This window comes from Vulpes vulpes, chromosome 2, assembly GCF_048418805.1.
Source record: "Vulpes vulpes isolate BD-2025 chromosome 2, VulVul3, whole genome shotgun sequence".
In the NCBI taxonomy this organism is placed as follows: Eukaryota; Metazoa; Chordata; class Mammalia; order Carnivora; family Canidae; genus Vulpes; species Vulpes vulpes.
Window position 1 is genome coordinate 1,432,351 of NC_132781.1, and position 19,634 is coordinate 1,451,984.

At 58.1% G+C, this 19,634-nt stretch overlaps 1 protein-coding gene and 1 long non-coding RNA gene across 5 annotated transcripts in view; one reads left to right on the forward strand and one right to left on the reverse strand.

Annotated features, from left to right (window-relative positions):
- Positions 1–2,239: 2,239 nt before the first annotated feature.
- LOC140597515 (uncharacterized) lies at positions 2,240–5,028 on the reverse strand. The gene is made up of 2 exons (XR_011999357.1): positions 4,830–5,028; positions 2,240–3,590 (listed from the first exon to the last, which is right to left on the reverse strand). It is a non-coding gene; the product is annotated as an uncharacterized lncRNA (long non-coding RNA).
- Positions 5,029–5,248: 220 nt separating this feature from the next.
- SLC38A10 (solute carrier family 38 member 10) overlaps positions 5,249–19,634 on the forward strand; it is a 40,016-nt gene continuing 25,630 nt past the window's right edge. For all 4 annotated transcript variants that reach the window (XM_025999925.2, XM_025999927.2, XM_025999926.2 and 1 more), the window contains exons 1-7: positions 5,249–5,659; positions 9,340–9,457; positions 14,075–14,120; positions 15,073–15,166; positions 15,407–15,550; positions 16,506–16,630; positions 19,412–19,514. In XM_025999925.2, coding sequence (XP_025855710.2) covers positions 5,561–5,659; positions 9,340–9,457; positions 14,075–14,120; positions 15,073–15,166; positions 15,407–15,550; positions 16,506–16,630; positions 19,412–19,514 — 729 coding nt within the window. In that variant the 5' untranslated portion in view covers positions 5,249–5,560. The remainder of the gene's footprint in view (positions 5,660–9,339; positions 9,458–14,074; positions 14,121–15,072; positions 15,167–15,406; positions 15,551–16,505; positions 16,631–19,411; positions 19,515–19,634) is intronic.

Here is a 19,634-nt window from a genome sequence, read left to right on the forward strand (position 1 = left end):
TGGGGGACAGAGATAAAGCCGCTCTGTGGGAGAGAAGGGACCGGTCCTTGTCGGGACGGTTGCGTGCCCCATCACAGGGAAGCCCAGGTGGGGTCATTGGCTCCACCGTCCACTCACTAACGCGGGACTCATCCTGCCCACTGGCCCACGTTCTCTTGCCACGGGCTCTCCTAGGGCCCTCGCTGAAGCGGCCACAGCTTCCACGCAGACTGAACCCAGGGTGGACCCCTGCATTTCTTCAGTGAGGATGGAGGTTGGGGCAGCAGGGGGAGACACGCCCCTGGCAAAGCAGCACCCCACCCCCTCCGGCTGGGGAGGAACAGGACCCTTGCCTCACTGCAGACAAGTGCCAGTGTCCCCCTCTTTGAACACGGAGGCTGGCAGCACCCAGAGTCAGGACCCACACCCAGCCTCCTTCCCCAGATAGTGGTGGGGTGCCCCAGAGCAGCCTCACAGAGGGTCACGAGCGTGCCTGGGGTCACACAGCCTTACAGCTTTCTCCCATGTGGCCCATCGGCTGTGGTGGTCAAACTCACGTGCCAGTCGGAAGTGTGGACAGGGGTGCGGAGTCAAAAATGGCCACGGTGCTTCCTCTCCCTGCCCCTTCCTTTCCCTGACTTACACTCCAGTCCTAAAAACTTCAGGGGTGGGGATGGGTAGGATGAGGTGAGTGTCTGTGCCAGCAGGGATTGGGAGGTGGGGAGGCCACCCAGAGCTGATGTGGATAGGGACAGGGTCCAGGTAGGGGGAGAGGCGGCCAGGGGTGGGGACGTGAGCCCAAATGAGGTGGGAAGGCATCAACCAGGGTGTTACTGGTGCAGAAGGGGGGCTTCTGGGCCCTGGACCTCCAGAAATATTCAGAGGTCCTGCTGTCGCTTGTGGCCTTCACATATACAGACAGGCTTAGGCTGTGCTCTGGATGGGAGTGTGCGGTACATACACCCCGACCTCCTGGCGCGGCCCACCGAGGTGCCCCGCAGCCGTGAGCACACCCGGGGCTCAGGCCTTGGCTTCTATCACCATTCTCCACCGGAAGGAACCAGGGTTCCTCGGAGGAACAACTGACGGCAGGAAAAGCACAAGATAGTGATAGTAATGGATCGTAGCCCACCGAATGCAGCAGGAAACCGCGAATCTGCACTGACACCAATTGATAAATCAGAAGTTGATAGGGATCGGGATATTTGGTTTCACATCACCAGCCTCCAAACCACTCTGTACTTATAAGGGACAAAGGGATGACTTCACGATGGAGAAGCCTGTCTAATCAAGCTGTCCACGGGCACGTTACCCATAATTGGACAAAGCAAAATCTCGCAGCACCTGATAGGATTCAAAGAAAACATGGCATCACCTTTACGGGTTCCTGCCAAAGGAACACAACTTAAAATCTCAAAATGGGGGTGGTAGGTAGGATAATGCCCTCTCCAGAGATGTGCACCTCTTAATCCCTGGAACCTGTGAATATATTTCCTTATATGGCCAAAGGGATTTCGTAGGTGTGACTAAGGTTACAGACCTTGATATGGAAAGACTATCCTGGGTCATCTGATGATCTCAATCTAATCATATTTCCTTAAAATTGGAAAACTTCCTGGCTGGATCAGAGACATGCACTGAGAGAGGGAGCTGACGCCTTCCTCCCTGGCTCTGAGAGTGGAGGGAGGGGGCCATGAGGTGGCCTCTAGGAACTGGGGGGTGGCTGTCAGTTTGCGGTTGGCAAGAAAACGGGGATCTTGGTCCTGTCTTCCCAAAGAAGCGCATTCTGGCTACTGAAGGAGCAGGAAGTGGATTCTCCCCTTGAGCTTCTAGAAAGGAGGCGGCCTGCCTACACCCTGACTGCAGTCGCGGAGATCCATACTGGACTTCGGTCCTACAGAACAGTAAGATAAGGGACTTGTGTTGGGGAAGCCGACAGTTCAGTGATTTGTGACAGCAGCCATGAGAAACCAATACAGCGAGGAGACAGCGGACAAACCCAAACTGAGGGACACGGGGTTAGTTATCAAACACATAGAAGGAATTCCTGAAAATTCATAAGGACAGAGATAAACAGTTATTTAGAAAAATGGGTAAACACGAATGGGCATTCCACGAAAGAAGTATGACTGGACGATAGAATTTGAGTAGGTGATTGGCCTCATTTGTAACTAAGGAGAACAAAGTAAAAGCAAAATGAGATTTCATTTTATTCGCCAGATTGGCCACATTGATGGTACCAAAGGAAGGGGATAAAATATTTTATTTTTATTTAAAGATTTTATTTATTTATTCATGAGATACAGAGAGAGAGGCAGAGACACAGGCAGAGGGAGAAGCAGGCTCCATGCAGGGAGCCCGATGCGGGGACTCAATGCCCTGAGCCAAAGGCAAATGCCCAACCACTGAGCCACCCAGCGGGAGACCACAGCATAGAGCGCTCAGGCCAAACTGAGCTAGCCAGTGCTTTTGTAAATAAAGTTTTATTGGAACACAGACACTCGTCTGTTTATGTACCGTCTAGGGCTGCTTTCGAAGAGCTGCAACAGCAGAACCGAGTAGTTGTGACTGAGGCCATATGGCTGCACAGCAGAAAATACTTGCTATCTGACTCTTAAAAAAAGTTTATTTATTTATTTGAGACAGAGAGCACAGGCATGGGGAGCGGCAGAGGGAGAGGGAGAGAGGGAGAGGCAGACGCCCCAATGAGCAGGGAGCCCGGCACAGGACTCGACCCCAGGACCCCAGGATCATGACCTGAGCCGAAGGCAGGTGCTTTACCCACTGAGCTGCCCAGGCGTCCCCCGCTCTCTGATTCTTTACAGAAAAAAAATTTCCAGCCTGTGATGTAAACGAGCAACCCTCGTAAGTCCTGCGGAGAGCAGTAGCTGGCGGCAGCGAGGCTGCGGCTGCTCTCGAACCCACGGCTCCCGGGGAGGTTTCCGCTCGGCAAACTGATCTGAGGCCGCAGCGCCACCGCGTTGCCGCGCAGGGGCCAGGTCGCGGGGAGCGCTCTGGTGCCGTGGGCAGGAGCGAACACTCGGTGTTGCGGGCGGTGTGAAGAGCAGAGCTCCCGAGTGCAGGGGCAACGGAGGAGTCCGGCGAGCAGTGCGATGGTGAATCTTGCCAACAGTTGAGCGGAAAAGGACGTTGCAAAACAATACGGATGTATGAAGCCATCGGTGTAAAAATAAAACATGTGAAGATGCTCTGCCCAGCACACTGCTGGGTTAGGGGGGCCGGGACGTGGCTTTCACGCAGCAGAGTCCACGGCAGCCGTGGCCTAGGCCTAAGCGGGGCTGTCCGTGTCCCCGTCACGGAGCAGCACGGCGAGGCAGCGAGGGCTGGGACGCGGCTCTGCTCCGTGACGTGGCCCAGGGATCCAGGTTCCTTCTAGCAGCGTCCAGGTGGCCCCACACAGCTTCCCCCGTGACCCCGATGTTGCCGTGGGACGAAGCTCCTCTAGCTGCAAGGGAGTCTGGGAAGTGCGTTCTTTATTCTCAGCAGCCCTACGTGCCGGCAAACCTCGGGAGACAGAGTAAATGGATTCCAAGGGACAAACAGCAGTGTTCCCCGTAATTGCCTGGGGGACGCATCCATGTGCCGTAACCCTTTAAAGAAGAATAGCGGAGTGATGGTCCCCGACGGTGATGACCCCAGGACAGCTGTGAGGAGGACAGGAGGGTGGACGCGTGGGGGCACCAAAGGGAGTTCTCTAAGTTTCTCTTAACATCCTGCCTCAGAGCTGCGCGGTGCAGTCATGAGAGTCATTACTCGCTGTTAAAACACCTTCCCGGGCAGCCCCGGTGGCCCAGTGGTTTAGCGCCGCCTTCAGGCCAGGGTGTGATCCTGGGGACCCGGGATCGAGTCCCACATGGGTCTCCCTGCATGGAGCCTGCTTCTCCCTCTGCCTGTGTCTGCCTCTCTCTCTGTGTCTCCATGAATAAATAAATAAAATCTTTTAAAAAATGAAAACAAAAACATACCTTCCCACCCCAGAGCCTGTCATAGACATTTAAGAGGTTGCAGACTGAATGTCTGGTTTACACAAAGGTGAGCGATGGCGTGGACTATTTTGGCTTTGAATTAAGTACTTTCTTTTTTTCAAGGTTTTATTTATTTGAGAGACAGAGCAGTGGGGAGCGGCAGCAGGAGAGAGAGAGAGAGTCTCAAAAAGACCCCTGCTGGGGGGATCCCTGGGTGGCTCAGCAGTTTAGCGCCTGGAGACCCAGGATCGAGTCCTGCATCGGGCTCCCTGCGTGGAGCCTACTTCTCCCTCTGCCTGTGTCTCTGCCTCTCTCTCTCTGTGTCTTTCATGAATAAATAAATAAAAATCTTAAAAAAATAAAAGGCTCCTGCTGGGTGCAGAGCCTGATGCGGGGATGGATCTGGGGCCCCGAGGTCACCATCCAAGCCGAGCACCTAGAGCTGCCCCTTAGCCAAGAGCACCCCCCTCCCCGCTCCCGGGTGCAGGACGCTTCCCCTGGGACCCCTCTTCTTCCCCTCCAGCGCGGGTGCAGCAGAGCCTTGCCTAGGGCTGCCCTGGGGAGCTGAGGAGTCAGCTTGTCCTAGGACATAAGGTCCCCCACGCCCCACAAACGCGGCGGCCCCTATCCCCTGTCCTGCAGCCTCAGGTTCTTCCTGCACCCTGCTAGGGCCCACCTGCCTGTCCGGAGGAGGCCCTTCCTTCCAGCTCCCATCCCTGCATCCGTTCCGCGGACACCGGGGGGCTGATCATCTGCCAGGTGCTAGGAATTCACACAGGTGGCAGGGCCTCCCTCCGTTCCCACTGCTCCCTGGCAGCCGCCTCCTTCTTGAAGCCCCCCCTGCATTTCTCCAGTCCTGCGCACCTGTCACGTCGCCCGGGTCCGCGTGCACTCCTGAAGGGCGCCGGCCCAGGGAGCAGACCCCCACGCGCTCTCCACGAGCTGTGTGCCCTCCGCGGAGCCGCCAGCCCCTCTGTGCCTGCACGTGTCCCCCCGCGAGACGTAGGTGCCGCCTCCGCGGACCGGGCTGGGTGTGCACCTGCAACGGTGACGCCGGGTCCCCGAGGCCCGGCAGGCCCCGCCCACAGCCCCGCCCCCGCCGCAGGCCACGCCCCCGAGGGTCCGCACCCGCTTCCCATTGGCTTGCGCGTCCTCCGAGCCCCGCCCCTTCGGGCCACGCCGCATCCTTCCCCTCCCCAGGGCCGCAAGACTCCCGCCTGCCCTCCCAGGCGCGCCTCTCATTGGTGCGCGCCCGCGGAGCCCCGCCCCGTGACGGCACTTCCGGGAGGAGGAGCCTGCGGAAGGCGGAAGTGTGCGCGGAGAGGCGGCCGTGAAGACCAGGTGAGGTGTCCCTACCTGGTCCCAGGCTGCTCTTCCGCGCCTGGGCGCGGGGACCCGGGGGCGCCCAGCGACGGCGAGTGGGGGACGACGCCATGAGGCAGCCGCAGGGCCTGGCGGGGGCTGGAGGTTGACCGTCCCTGCCGCCTTCCCCGGGGGCCGCCGCCTCCAGGCAGTCGCCCGTCCCTCCCAGCGTGTCGCGTCCAGCCGTGGCCCCAGCTCCTCGGCCCGGGCTCCTGGGCCCTCGGCCCCGCGCGATGACCGCGGCCGCCGCCTCCAACTGGGGGCTCATCACGAACATAGTGAACAGCATCGTGGGGGTCAGCGTGCTCACCATGCCCTTCTGCTTCAAACAGGTGAGTGCGGCGCGCGGGGCTGCGGCGGCACCTGTGGGGCCGGCCCGGGGTCGCGGGTGGACGGTGGCCGCAGGGCTCCGTGGGGTTTCCCTTTATTACTGTTCCTTTTTTTTTCTTTTCCTTTTAACGATTTTAAGTAATCTCTAGGCCCAACGTGGGGCTGGAACTCTGGGGTCGCCCGCGCCCCCGACGGAGCCCGACAGGTGCCCCCTCTTTGCTCCTTTTATTATTTTTAAGAGTTTATGTATTTATTCCTGAGAGACACAGAGAGAGAGGCCGAGACCCAGGCAGAGGGAGAAGCAGGCTCCCTGCAGCGGGGACCCCGCTGTGGGACTCGATCCTGTGACCCTCGGGGTCACGTCCTGGGCCCAAGGCAGGTGCTCCACTGCTGAGCCTCCCAGGGGCCCCGCTACTGCTTTTAAAACCTCTGAGCAGACCTGCACCTGCTCCGGAGCCCACAGGTCCAGCCCTGCACGCCCCCCGGGACTCGGTGGGGGGTGTTGGTTCGAGGGTGATGGGATTGTGGGTTTCACCAACGTTTACACGTTGCTGTGGCTGAAAAAAAAAAAAAGATCTGAAAAAAAAAAAAAAAAGATCTGAAATGTATTTCGAAAACAAGAGTCGTGCCAGCGTTACCGCATGGAAAAAAGCCACGGTTTTTGCATCGTGGACCCATGTAGCTTCTGTTTAATCCGCAAGTAAATGGGCATTTGGGGCTTTACAAAAGGGAGGCTGGTGACGTCATCCAGCGGGGCAGCTTCTTTCCTAAAATTGAAGTCCTCGGTCTCACCTGGACCAGGGGTGGGTGCGGTTGCTGGTCCCCCTGGGCGCTGGAGGGGGCTGGCAGCATGTGGGGGAGGAGGAGTGCGGCACCTGGGAAGGGCAGGTGGCTGCAGGGCACAAGGACCAGCCTTAGGCATGAAACCAGATAAGGAGAAAAATGGAAATAAAATGCATACTTTGGAACTGAAAGTGGGCACCCATAGTTTAATTTTAGATTAACAAACATTTTGCCTTTTCGAACGTAGCATCTTTTGGACAAAAATAGGACAAACTTTTTTTTTTTTTTTTTTTAAATTAAAATCTGGCGACCACCGATCCCCCCACTTCGAGCCGACCAACCTGAATTGCCTCAGAGTTCCCATGTGAGTTATTGATGACTGCGCTGGCAAAGGCGTGGGCAGGAGGACAGGGCTGCTCTAGAGCCCGGGGGGCGGCCGCTGTGACCTAGTACCGTGGATCCCATTGTGCACAGCCACTTGCGGGCATTTCTGGAAGGACCACGTGTCCCAGGGTGCACTGCCACTTGCTAGCATGGAGCTACCTCCTGGGGCAGGTGTGGCTGTGCATCTGCAGGCCCAAGGCCTCCATCCTCCACTGGGATCTGACTGTGCTTTGCAGGCACTTGGAGTCTGCCGTGTGGTGGGCACAAGGTCCCTGTCAGGGCATTTAAACGCGGGCCAGACCAGCGCGCCTGGGAGGAGCGCACACTTAGTGGTGGAGGCCCATGTTCAGGCAGAGAACCGCAGGCGCTTCCCCCTGTCCTGAGGGCCTAGCAGAGCAGGGACCCCTCTCTTGGGTGGTCGCAGCATCTTCTCCCGGGGAAGCCCTTGGCTGGAGCACAGCAGAAGGCCAGTGGGCAGCTTGGGGATGCGTGTGTTAGCCTTGGCCAGCCATGTCATTTATTTATTTACTTATTTTAAAATGTATTTGAGAGTAAGAGAGTGAGCACAAGCAGCAGGGAGGGGCAGAGGGGGAGGGAGAAGCAGACCCCCTGCTCAACAGGGAGCCCCACGCGGGACTCGATTCCAGGACCCCGAGATCATGAGCTGAGCCAAAGACAGACGCTTCGCCCACTGAACCACTCAGGTACCCTCAGCCATGGTATTTAAAAAATTTTCGTTTTGGGGTTTTTTGTTTGTTTTTTTGTTTGGTCTTAGTAACTTGGGTACTTTTCATAAAAATTAGCATTTCACACACACATGAAAATTAGCATTTCACTGAAGTATAACACACATGTAGAGAGGTGCCCTTTTGGGTGTATTCTTGGTGAGTTTTCCAAAAGTGAACAAAATCTTGAACTAGCTGCCAGATTAAGGAACAGAGCATGGCTAGCCCTGCTCGGCCCTACTGCCAGGCCCACCAGCCCACCTGTGGCACCCTAGGTCAGTAGTACCTGTGTTGTAACTTTGTTCTGTGGCTCCTCCTGGCTCCCTGTAGCCCTGTGTGGCCGTGCTGCCGTCTCGGCCTTTGCTCAGCCTTCAGGGTATTTCCGACCTGGAGTTCTGCAAACACCTGTGCACAGGCTTTGACGCCATGTGTGCAATTCTCTGGGGTGTTGGTCTTGGAGCAGAGTAGCTGGATCGTAGGGTATGTGTGTGTGTTCACCTCTGGGTGAGACTGTAGGACGTTCGTTTCTTCAGTTTCTATTTATTTTTTCTCTGCGAATATGTTTGATACCGTAGATTACACAGAAGAGGGAGCAGCCTCACGAGGGAGCTGACCCCGTGGCCCAGCAGTTTGGTGCCGCCTTTGGCCCGGGGTGTGATCCTGGAGACTTGGGATCGAGTCCCACGTCGGGCTCCCCGCATGGGGCCTGCTTCTCTCCCTCTGCCTGTGTCTCTGCCTCTCTCTCTGTCTGTCATGAATAAATAAATAAAATCTTTTAAAGAATAAAAATAAAATAAAAAGAAGAGGGAGCAAGAAGGAAAAGACATCTAAGGGAGACACCCAAAAATTCTTACAAAAGTCCCAGGCTGGCTGCAGCCCTCAGGAACCGAGTCACCATTGATGTTAGACACTAATATAAAGTTTTACAAAAGTTTGCTTATTGCAGCACTCAGGTACTTGTCCAAAAGGAGGGCTCTCTCTACAGGCTCCTGACTGTGATGGGGACCCAGGTACCTCACCTGGCGCAGGGGACCTGGAAGCCAGAGAGGAAAGACAGATAGAAACACACAGTCAAGGGCGTTCTCTGCTGGTCCTGCCTTCGGTTTTTTCCTTGCTCTCACCGCAATCTCAAAACCTGGTCCCAAGACCCCGTGCTTATTTTAAAAAATGCTCTAGCCCTTTAGACTTTCCCCGAGGCTTCCTAGTTCCTGCCCTGAAGCTGTTTCTTCAGCTTTAAATCACGGATGAACCCGCTATATATAAACACGGGCAGACAAGTTTCTGCATGAACACGTGTTCGTTTCTTCCGGATAAATAGCGAGGAGTGCAATCGCTAGGTCAGATGGCGTCTATTTAACTCATAAGAAAGGTGTAAATGTCATTTTTAATCTCTCCCCGCCAGAATGTGTTCACCACTCCGCGCCGTTGATCCAAGTGGCTAGAAGGTGCTATATCGGGGTGTGCGCAGGGAGCTGGGGCGGCTGGTTGTTGGCAGTGCCTCACTGTTCGCTGAGACTCGGCGGGGCCGTGGAGGAAGTGGTTCCCTGGCACTCTTTCAGGGTCACAAAGCATGTGGCCACCACATGCAGAGAATTGGTCCCTTTCAGTGCTAGGAATTGTCACCCGTAGGCAGGGAAGTGAAGCAGAGCCGGGGCCTGGCATCTGCAAGAGTCTGGGCTGGGGGCGGTGGGGGCGGTGGGGGGGCAGCAGAGAGGGCTCTCAAGAGCCATGTGTGTGAGGCAGCAATACCAGGTCATGTCATTTTGTCTCTTTTCCTTCCCGCTCTCCAGTGTGGCATCGTCCTGGGGGCCCTGCTCTTGGTTTTCTGCTCTTGGATGACACACCAGTCCTGCATGTTCCTGGTGAAATCCGCCAGCCTGAGCAAACGGAGGACCTACGCAGGCCTGGGTGAGGACGGCGGCGCTCGGCTGGGCAGCCCTAAGCCCTTGGGAAGCGCAGCGTTCGAGATCTGGGTGTAGGGCCTTGCTCCTTTATTTACTTTACGTCCACCGTATGCTTAAAGAGTTCCTTGAACAGCAGGTTTTCTTCCTTATTTTAAAATTTAATGCCGTTTTTAAACACCATTATGAGAGACACATGCTTCACTGGGGTGACACTTACTCTCCTGTCTCCCGTTGATGCAAATTGCAGTGGAGCGTCTCCCTTTCCAAATTCAGGCAGGACCAGTGGCCTTCAGCCCCACTGTGCACTTGCTCATCGTCTGCCTGTCCTGAGCACCCAGAGCTTTCCTCCAGAGCTGCCCGCCGGGGGTCTGTGGCACTTCCCTGCTTTGAGGGTGTGGAGGAGATGGCCGTCAGGCCCGGGCTGGTGGCTGGGATCCAGTCCCCCGTCTCTAGCACTGCTGTTTCCTGATGTTGTTGGTTGTAATTTCATTTCCTTTAGGTCTTTCTTCCTTTGATTTTGGCCAAGGGTGAGGAGGCTGTGCTTTCTGCTTCCTTTGGGTTTGGACTGCTTCCTGGGCCACTTGGCTCTGAGAGCAGGGCCCTTACATTCCCACCGCCCTCGGGCTGCTGTGCTCTGCATCCCGTGCTGGCGGTATTTGCATGGGGGTTCTCAGGAGCTGAGGAGACTCCCCGGGCTCTGGATGAAAGCCCCCCCCCCCCCCCCCCCCCGCCCTACCGCCTGCCTCCAGCCAGTGTGTGGCCAGGTCCATGCAAAGCTCTCACAGGGAGAGGAGGCGGCGAGAGGAAGTGGTGTGCAGATTCCAAGGGGCCAAACAAAATAAAAACATCTGCAAGGTCCACGCGTGGGCTTTTGGCAGCACCACCTCTGGTTTCCTTCCAGTTCGTCTGCTTTTCATTGGCACCAAGATACTAGCATCTGTTCTGACCTCAGAGCTGAAGGAGTGCCTCCTTCTCTCCTTCCCCATGAGAATGGTGCCGTGAGGCTCTCTCACTGTTGCTGGAGTCACTTGAGAAAGTGACAGTTACAGGTAAAGGGACCACGCTGATGTGACCTGACGCAGTTCAGGATGCCACGTGCTCCAGGGCACCCCTTCCTCCGCCTGCAGGGCCGTGGCCTTCAGGGTAGCCTATTTCTCCCCTCCAAGGGTCTACATATGCCAGGGTTCCTGTGGCACGTGCCCCTCGAAGTGCTTGCCTGTGCCCTGATGGGACAAGTGGCCCTAGACCGCGGAGGCTGGTGGCTCTTGACAGCGGGCTGTCTGATTATTCTTAGAAAGTCTGGTTTGGGCAGGTGGGAGAGGCTGAAAGGAAAGTGGGCAGTGGCCACCCTCACACTTGGCCGCCTGGGGCTCCTGCCTTCAGCTGCTGGCCGTGACTGTAGCCCCAACTGCTAGAAGCACAAAGATCCCAGACCACCCGGGGTCTTCAGTTGTGTCTTTGGTCTCAGAGGAGGGGGCTCCATTGTGTGAGCTCCCACGGACCCTGTGGCCCTGTCTGCAGCATCAGCTGCCTTGGATCCAGGCTCGGGCCCAGGACCGTCTCTCAGAAACAGAGACCCCACTGCTTGGAAAGGAGCCCTAGATGGGAAGAGCTGAGAGTCCCTTGGACTGTGTGGGTCAGCAGCCCTCCAGCACCTGGGCAGACTTACTGAAAGGGTCTTTCTCCTCGCCCTCTGCCTTCTCCTGGGTGGGAGACCCCATGAGAGCTTGCACCACAGCTGGAGAGGGTTTCCTGAGAGGAGGCCCCCCTGCATCATCGGCTGGATCCGTGGGCGTTGGGCAGCCCCCGGGGGCAGGGATGTGACCAGATGGCCTTCAGCTAGACCTGCAGAGGGGGCAGGGCCTGGAGCGGCAGACGTCACTCAGTCTCCACGACAGGGCTGGGGTGTGTGTGTGGGGAAGTTCCATGGTTGTGTCCGCCATGCCCAGACATGAGTGAGACTTTGCCCCGTTTCTCAGTTTGGTGAGGCCCCTCCGCTGGGACCAGTCCGCAGTTACGGCTCCGGGGCAGCGTCTGTTGACGTCACTTCGGTGTTCTGGTGGCTGCCCTTGGGGCCCGTTGGTGACTTTCATCCCCTTCTTACCTGCTGCTCCCTAGCCCTCTGTGTCTTGTTCATGGAGACTTCTCTAAACCTCCTTTTCAGAAGGTAGAAGTGCCAGCCAGTCCACCTCCCCTGGTGTTGTCAGCCCCGCGGGGCCACCCCAGGCCCCAGCCCCCGCCCTGCTGACTGGGGCTCTGAGCTCTCAGTTGTGAGCGCCCATGCTTTTGGGGCTGTGTCTGCGGGCCCATCGTTTGGCCATCTGGGGTCCCGGGGTCCTGGTCCACCTGCTGCCTGCCCCTGGGCCCGGATGGGGCCTGCAGAGGGCCTGTCCAGCCAGTTTTCTCCCTGCCGGCCTTCAGTTGCGTGACCTGCATGTGTGGCTACCTGGTGGGCTGAGGGCTGTAAGGCCAAGCTTTCTGACACCCGGGGGTCTCTACGTCCTCATGTATCCAACAAGGGCTTTCTTGTTCCCTGAGCGTGTGGTGCTGGGGAATCAGATGCAGCCCAAGGCCTGGCTCTGAGGACGACTGGGTCGAGGTTACCCTCATATCTTGAACAGCGCAGTTTGGCGTGTGTCCCACCTTCTCCGGCCTGCTGGTGCTGGGCAGTGGTCAGGAGGAGGCCTTGGACTGCTGGGGGAGAGCGGGTCCTGCACTGAGCCGGGTAGCCGGAGCGTTAGCCCTGTGTCCACAGCAGCCTTAGAGCCGCGGGCCAGGGAGTGGCCCCAGGGGGAGAAGCTGCTGCCCGGCCTCCCAGGGGAAGACCGGGAGAGCCCTCTGGACGCCCATCGTCGCTCTGCGCAAGGGCACTGGTTAGACTGGGATGAGGCCCAGCCTTGTAGCCGCAGAGTGCCTGTCACAGGGAGGGCTGACCCAGGAGCTCCGGACTGCACCGAGGCATGCTTGCTTAGAAATCCTTTTGCAGACACCTGCCAGCCCCCCGAGGGACAGTCGTGGGCCCCCTCCGCCCTTCCAGTGCGTGCTGGGTGGGAGGCTGAGGGCTGGGGGCTGCTGGATCTGCAGCACATGGATCTGCACATGAGGTGGGGGTGGGGGAGGCTGGGGCAAGAAAGGGGTGAAGGGAGGGCGGAGAGGCCAGAAACTGGGACGGCCCCATCCAGGAGGTCGTCCTGGGCGGCCCCCTGCCTTGCTGGAGTACCTCGCTGTCCAGGGTGCCGATGTGTCCTGGAATTTCTCTGGCAGCTGCTCTGAGCATTTGGAAAGTGCTGTAGATACTCAGCTTCCTCGAGGGGAAGGGATGGCCGGAGCGGGGCCACCTCTGTGGGGCACGGAGTTCCGAGTCTGGCCTAGAGGCGTGGCCGTCCTTGGGAGCCTCCGAGTGCCTCCCTTTGGTGACAGCGGGCCTTGGGCTGCTGGCTGCTGTCTGGAGTCCTTGGTTTGTGAAGGTCTCGGCGTGGCCTTGAGTCTCCGGCATCAGACGAGCCGGGGAGGCCGGCGTGACCGTCAGGGCGGGGGCCTGTGCTGCTCACCGGCCCTCTGCCCGCGCGTAGCCTGTGTCTCGTGCCAAGCTCCCTTGCTTTTGGCAACGCTGTACCTCTTCCTAAGTAATTTAGAAGTGACGAGTGTTGTTTGGACTCATTCACAGCAACTGGCTGCATGTTTCCTGCTCTCCGAGCCTCCTGGGACCGGCAAGCTGGGCTGTGCTGTCACACGCACCCCTTTCTGGTCGCTCCCGGGAGATGGGAACTTCCTAGAGGGTGGGAGGATGCAGGGTGCCCGGGCCACGCTTGGGTCCTGGGACAGGTCTTGCCGAGCCAGCTCTTGGTGTCTCGTCTGCTCGCAGACTTCTGTCAGGGAGGGAGGACGGGCAGCTCCTCTCCGCTGGAGGACGTGCAGAGCTGCACTGGTCACGCCATCCCCCCTCCGGCCCCAGTGTGCGCAGCTTCGTTTGTGGGCGCCCCCCACCCCAGACTGTGTGCGGAGGCCGCCACTTCACCCCAACAGCTTTTTTTTTTTAATTTTTATTTATTTATGATAGAGAGAGAGAGAGGCAGAGATACAGGCAGAGGGAGAAGCAGGCTCCATGCACCGGGAGCCTGACGTGGGATTCGATTCCGGGTCTCCAGGATCGCGCCCTGGGCCAAAGGCAGGCGCCAAACTGCTGCGCCACCCAGGGATCCCGCTTTTTTTTTTTTTTTAATGAAAAAATTCAACTGCCTGTGTCTTTCCCTCTTTTTTGTTCTTTTCTTCTGTGGTTTCCATTTGGATGGTAGAGCTGAAAAAAACACAAGACTAACATCTTTTTTTTTTTTTTTTAAGATTATTTATTTATTTATGAGAGACACACAGAGAGAGACACAGGCTCCATGCAAGGAGCCTGATGTGGGACTCGATCCCGGGTCTCCAGGATCACACCCTGGGCTGCAGGCGGCGCTAAACCGCTGCGCCACCGGGGCTGCCCACAAGACTAAAATCTTAAAATGCTCTCCTTATACCCTTGAAACGCCAGATTGGCCTTCCTGGCTTCCCTGGGTGGTGTCCTGACCGGTGTGCTTCTCATGCTGTCGGACTGAACGCTGATTCTCTTTCTCTGCACTAGCCCTGCACGCATACGGAAAGATGGGGAAGATGCTGGTGGAGACCAGGTATGTGGTGCCGCTCGCCGGCCTCACCCCCTTCCTCACCTGCCCCGAGGAGGAACCTGAGCGCCGTTCTACACCCACCCACACGTCTCGGACATGGACTGCTGTATGAAGTCATACTTTCCTCAAGTGTCCCTAAATAGTTTAAAGTTCAACCTATCGTATCCTTAAAATAAGTGTCAGGCAAAAGTCTTATTTAAGTCTTACTGAAGAGGATGTAAAAGTGGGGAGCTGGGGACTCAGCAGAACCAGAGGCTTGGCTGTAGCTCCTGTCAGAATCGCCCCCAACACCTGCGCCCAGCCCCGCACGCTGTCGCCTCGAGGTGGCATTACACGGGAAATGTCCTGTCTTTCTCCCTTTGTTTTTTTAAAGATTCTATTTATTTATTCATGAGAGACAGAGAGAGAGAGAGGCAGAGACACAGGCAGAGGGAAAAGCAGGCTCCATGCAGGGAGCCCGATGTGGGACTCGATCCCTGGACTCCAGGATCATGCCCTGAGCCAAGGGCAGGTGCCAAACCACCGAGCCACCAGGTGTCCCATGTTTTTCTCCCTTTGGAGTGAAGTTTTACAAGATGAGAAGAATTGCTGGGAAATTACACTTCTAGGCTTATAAATTAGGGAATTGTGAATGCACAAGAACAATCCTCTGAGAGCAGTCGATTGTTATTTTAACTTGTGTAGCATCACGGTGGGTCTTGGTAGCCCTGGAGAGAACGTGAGCAGCCTCCTTGGAGAGAGAAGTGTAGTTATTCAGTGTTTGTTCCAAGTAAAAGAGCCTTTTGCACCCGGCGCACCCCACGTCTGCAGGCCGGCGAACGCTGGAAACTCCATCTTGTGTTGGGCCAGCCCCGGGCGGTCATGGGCCGGTCGCATTGGCGGGGACGGGGCTCGGCCAGGGGAGGAGGACTCCTGCTAGGATGGGGCCCTTTCAACGCCACCTCCTTCTCCGCAGCATGATCGGGCTGATGCTGGGGACCTGCATGGCCTTCTACGTTGTGATTGGTGACCTGGGGTCCAACTTCTTTGCTCGGCTCTTTGGGTTTCAGGTGAGAACCTGCTCAGGGGCCTGGCGCGTTGGCAGGCTGTGGCTGCTCCTGTGGCAGCTCCATGTGATCCCCTGCAGGGCCACGTCTCAGCCCCATGGGGGCAGGTGAGGGTGAGACCAGCAGCCTGAGGTCGGTTAGGAGAAGCTTCTGGATGCCTCGGGGTTAGTTCCGGGCCTGCGGGTGGGAAACTCTGGGGGCTCAGTGAGGTGATGGCTGCCCAGCACACTCGGCTCCCCCCAGGTGACCGGCACCTTCCGTGTGTTCCTGGTCATCGTGGTGTCCCTGTGCATCGTGCTCCCGCTCAGCCTGCAGAGGAACATGATGGCCTCCATCCAGTCCTTCAGCGCCATGGCCCTCATGTTCTACACCGTGTTCATGTTTGTGGTGAGTGCCGGGGGCCTGGGGCTGATCTGGCCACCAGCTGCTTCCTGGGGGTGACGGGGAGGTGGTCGAAAGCTGGGGATGTGTTAGAGTTATTCCGGTGAACCCTGGGAGGGCACACGGGCTGCCTGGACTTGGGCCAGCACCGCGAGGGCGCCGGGGCAGGGGCACGGCCGATGCCCCAGGAAACCGAGTGTAGATGCTCCTCATTTTACCGAAGGGTGTTCTACGTATCCTTTGTGCTCAGGAGTCAGGGCGCCAGCGCTTCGTCACAAGGGGGCGGGTTGTTTCCTAGATGAATGTTCATAGCCGGCCAGTTCTGGGGGGTCCGGTGTGGAGCGCCCAGAGGCCTCTCAGTAGGAGCCCCTGGAGCCTGAGGGTCAGAAGTCTCACTCCTGAGTGAACGGGGTAAAAATCTTTGCCGCTTTCCTTAGAAAGCTGAGTGCTGGGTGGACGTTCCCGGTCCCCCAGGTGTGAGGGCTGCCCAGTGGTGGTAGCACTACTCTCCAGATAGCCCGGTCCTCTGGGGCTTTGTCTTAAAATGTGGGGACGCGGGGGGGCCCCTGGCTGGCACAGTTGATAGAGTGTGTGACTCTTGATCTCAGGGTCGTGAGTTCGAGCCCCACGTCGGGCACACAGGTTACTTTAAAAAAAAAAAATTGTCCAGATGGGTCTGGGAAGGGCCTGCCCGGTCTGCAGGGACCGTCCTTTCACCTGAGGCAACGGAGGTGGGCAGGCAGGTGGGCCTCACTGTGCCCCCTCTGTGCTACGCGTTTGGAGCGCGGGCAGCTGCCCCGAGTGCCAGGAGGCCCTGCGGCAGGAAGTCCAGCTCGCGGCACAGCACGGGGCAGCGAACTGGGGGGCTGTGCGTCTTTAGGTGCCCAGCCCGGCATGGGGGTCCCGAGTCCTGCCCTGTGTGCGGGTCGGTCCTGAGCGCTCCATTCTCGTCCTCGTGCAGATCGTGCTCTCTTCCCTCAAGCATGGCCTGTTCGGGGGGCAGTGGCTGCAGCGGATCCGCTATGTGCGCTGGGATGGTGTCTTTCGCTGCATCCCCATCTTTGGCATGTCCTTCACCTGCCAGTCGTGAGTACCGTCTGCCCCCAGGGGCCCGAGGCGTGGGGGTGCTCCTCGGGCGGGGGTCCGAGGCCCGGGGAGGGGCGTCGTCTGCTCTCTGTAATGGGCGATGCAGGCCACTGACTCGTAATGTCTCGTTCCGCTGTGACTTGTCCCCCCCCAAGCTGAGGGAGAGAGCTGTGTGTATTTTTATCGAGAGAGAACTCGACTTTATTCCTGAGATGTGCTGTCGGCAGCACTGGGGACAGTGCCCAGTTCGCCCCCTCCCCCCAGAAGAGTTGGCTGTGGGGAACACAGAACAGCCCAAAACCATCTGATTCACACAGTCCCAAGCATTTTGCCAGAATTGAGCTATTCGTGTGAGAATATTTAAAAGGAAATTGCACAAACATTGACTTCCGACTGCCACCGGGGCGCCTTCAGAGGGGTGTGCGCGTGCGCGAGTGTGCTTTCTCTCTGGCACGCGGAGCTCTGTGAATGCAGATCAGGCTATTTCCATAATTCCAGCAGCATTACCTTCGCCACCGAATGACAAGAGCCAGTGATTCATGCCCGGTCGGAACGGTAACCCGCTCAAAAGAGAGGCGTAAATCCGGCACGGACGGGAAAAGACCATCAGTGCACGGGGGGGTTGGCAGAGCCAGCCCCCCCGGAGCTCCAGTGGGCATGTATTGTGCCAATCGTAAACTAATGTGGCAGATAGAATTTGCTCGTGCTGCTGTGTTTACACCCACATGCGAGATCCAAATCGTCATTTCCCACTTACTGTCTCTCTTGGCAGCTCGGTTTCCACCAGAACATGCTCCTCTCTTGCTGTTCAATGTCCCCATTATAATTGGTGACAGAAGTTACAATCTCTTACGGTGTACCTTGTTACCAGTTGTCCTTTTTGTCTGAGTTTGCTTTTTAAAAAATAAACCCGCGGTTGGGCTTTTTGCTGGTGGCCACGTTGTAGCCGGCGCACATCTGTCAGGTTTGGTTCTTAGGTCAAATTACAGCTTCTGGAAGGGCTGTGAGCCCACATCCTGTTCTTCTGCACGAAGGGGGCGTCGGCGCTATGGCTATGCCCACGTTCTCCGCAGTGAGCGGCTGGCAAGGGGGGTCCACAGAGCTTGGAGTGACCAGTTTGCTGACCTCCCCGTCCTTAAAAACATTGGTCTTTGCCAAGGGCCGAGACAGAGCTCTCTGCTCCTGCTGTGTCTCTGCACCAGAGTGCATGAGAGACAGGGACTTGCCCGGTGACCCCCAGGTGACCACCAGGCCCTGCCTGCCTGACTGGTGGACTTTTTGCAGGGATGGGCCAGGCCTCTGCTTTGCTCTTCCTGTCTGGCCCTTTCTGGTCTTACTTCATCGTAAACAAGTACTTTGTGGTGCAGAGCCAATTAGGCCCTGTGGGCCAGAGAAGCGGCCAGCACAGTGCTGAGCCCAGAGGGGCCTGGTCCACATGGAGGCCTGGGGCTGTGTGTAGGGGCTACATGTGCAAAATCCATCTGACTGGGGTAAAGTGAGTCTTGGGACTGCTACACAGGTGGAGGGCCGAGCTGGGTGGTCACGGACATCTGCGGCTCCCACCAGTGGGTTCCTGGGGCCTGGGCAGGATGAGACGGGCCCGCCACCTTGGCCTTTCCACACTCGTTCATGTTCCCTGCACAGGGCACAGCCCTGTCCCCACAGTACCTGCAGCTCCTGGTGCGTGCTGGGGGCTGGGGGAGGGAAGGCCCATCCCAGCCCGAGGAACGTTTGGGCTGTTTCCCCTCTGGACCTTCTGCCGTCTGCTTGGGGTGCACGGCAGCCTCTGCCTGGCGCCCTCCAGCCAGGCCGAGAGGAGGGCACCTGTCCCGGGCGCCCCCTGCCCACTGGGTGCCCCGGTGGGACGGTGTGCCTCAGCCGGGAAGCACGGGGGTCAGCTTCTGCCCGCCGGTTCTCCCACCAGCTCCTGTGTGCTTTTCAGTGACGTTTCCTCTTACTTTCTCAAAGGTGGTTTTGGGGTTTGGCTCAACTGACTGTTATGCTTGTCCATGTATTGGCAATGATTGTCTGCGTCCTGACGCACCCCTGCCAGCTGGCATCCTGCATGCGTGACCGCTGGCCGTGGCTCCCTCTCCTCCCGCCGGGACGCCGGGGTACCCAGGGTGGAGAGTGCCGCCTCTCCATCCCTCACTCTGCGCACAGCTTCAGCCCCGCCTCTTTGTCTGGACTCCCCGAGTGTGGCCTCCCTTCCCAGGTCTGCACACGGCCCTCCCCTGTGCCTCTGCCCCCCGCCCCTCCCACCTGCTCCCCTCAGGGACTCTCTGTTTGCCGAGAGCCCGCTGGACGTGTCTCTTCCACCGCCGGCAGCACCGTGTGGCTGGCCCTGGGCCGTGCGTGGGACAGAAGCTGCTCTCCTGTCCCTGCGGGCTCCAATTTCCAGCACGGAGGCGAGGGCAGGTGGCCCGGCCCTGCTTCTGTTTGTTTAACTTTCTGTCCTCTTGACGGCAGCACTCTGAACCGCTTCCTGCTTCCCCTGTAAGCATGTGCTGCCTCGGTGCAGCCCAGCACTCCGCGGTGGTCACGCCCCTGCTTCGGCGGGACAGACGGCCTTTCATCCTGTGGCACTTCTGAAATGTTTACAGAGAGCCCGTGGGGGGGGCGCTCCGCCATCCAGACCCCGGCCGTGGCCCCGCGTTAACCTTGGCGTGGGTGTGGTTGGAAGGAAGGTGCTGGAGACTCGGCGGGGGACCTGGGAACCAGGCAGCCAGGGCCGTGTCTGTCTCTGGGATCCCCTTGGTGAAGTTGCTCGTTTCTCTACAGCCAGGTTCTGCCCACCTACGACAGCCTGGATGAGCCGTCGGTGAAAACCATGAGCTCCATATTTGCCTCCTCCCTCAACGTGGTCACCACCTTCTATGTCATGGTAGGAGCCCCGGCGCGCCGCCCCCGCCTGTCCCGGGTCAGAAGCCGGCTCGCTCTCCACCCCTCGACCCCTCGCGGGCTTGCCCTTTGCTCCTTCGCAGCAACCCTCCCCTGGCGGCCC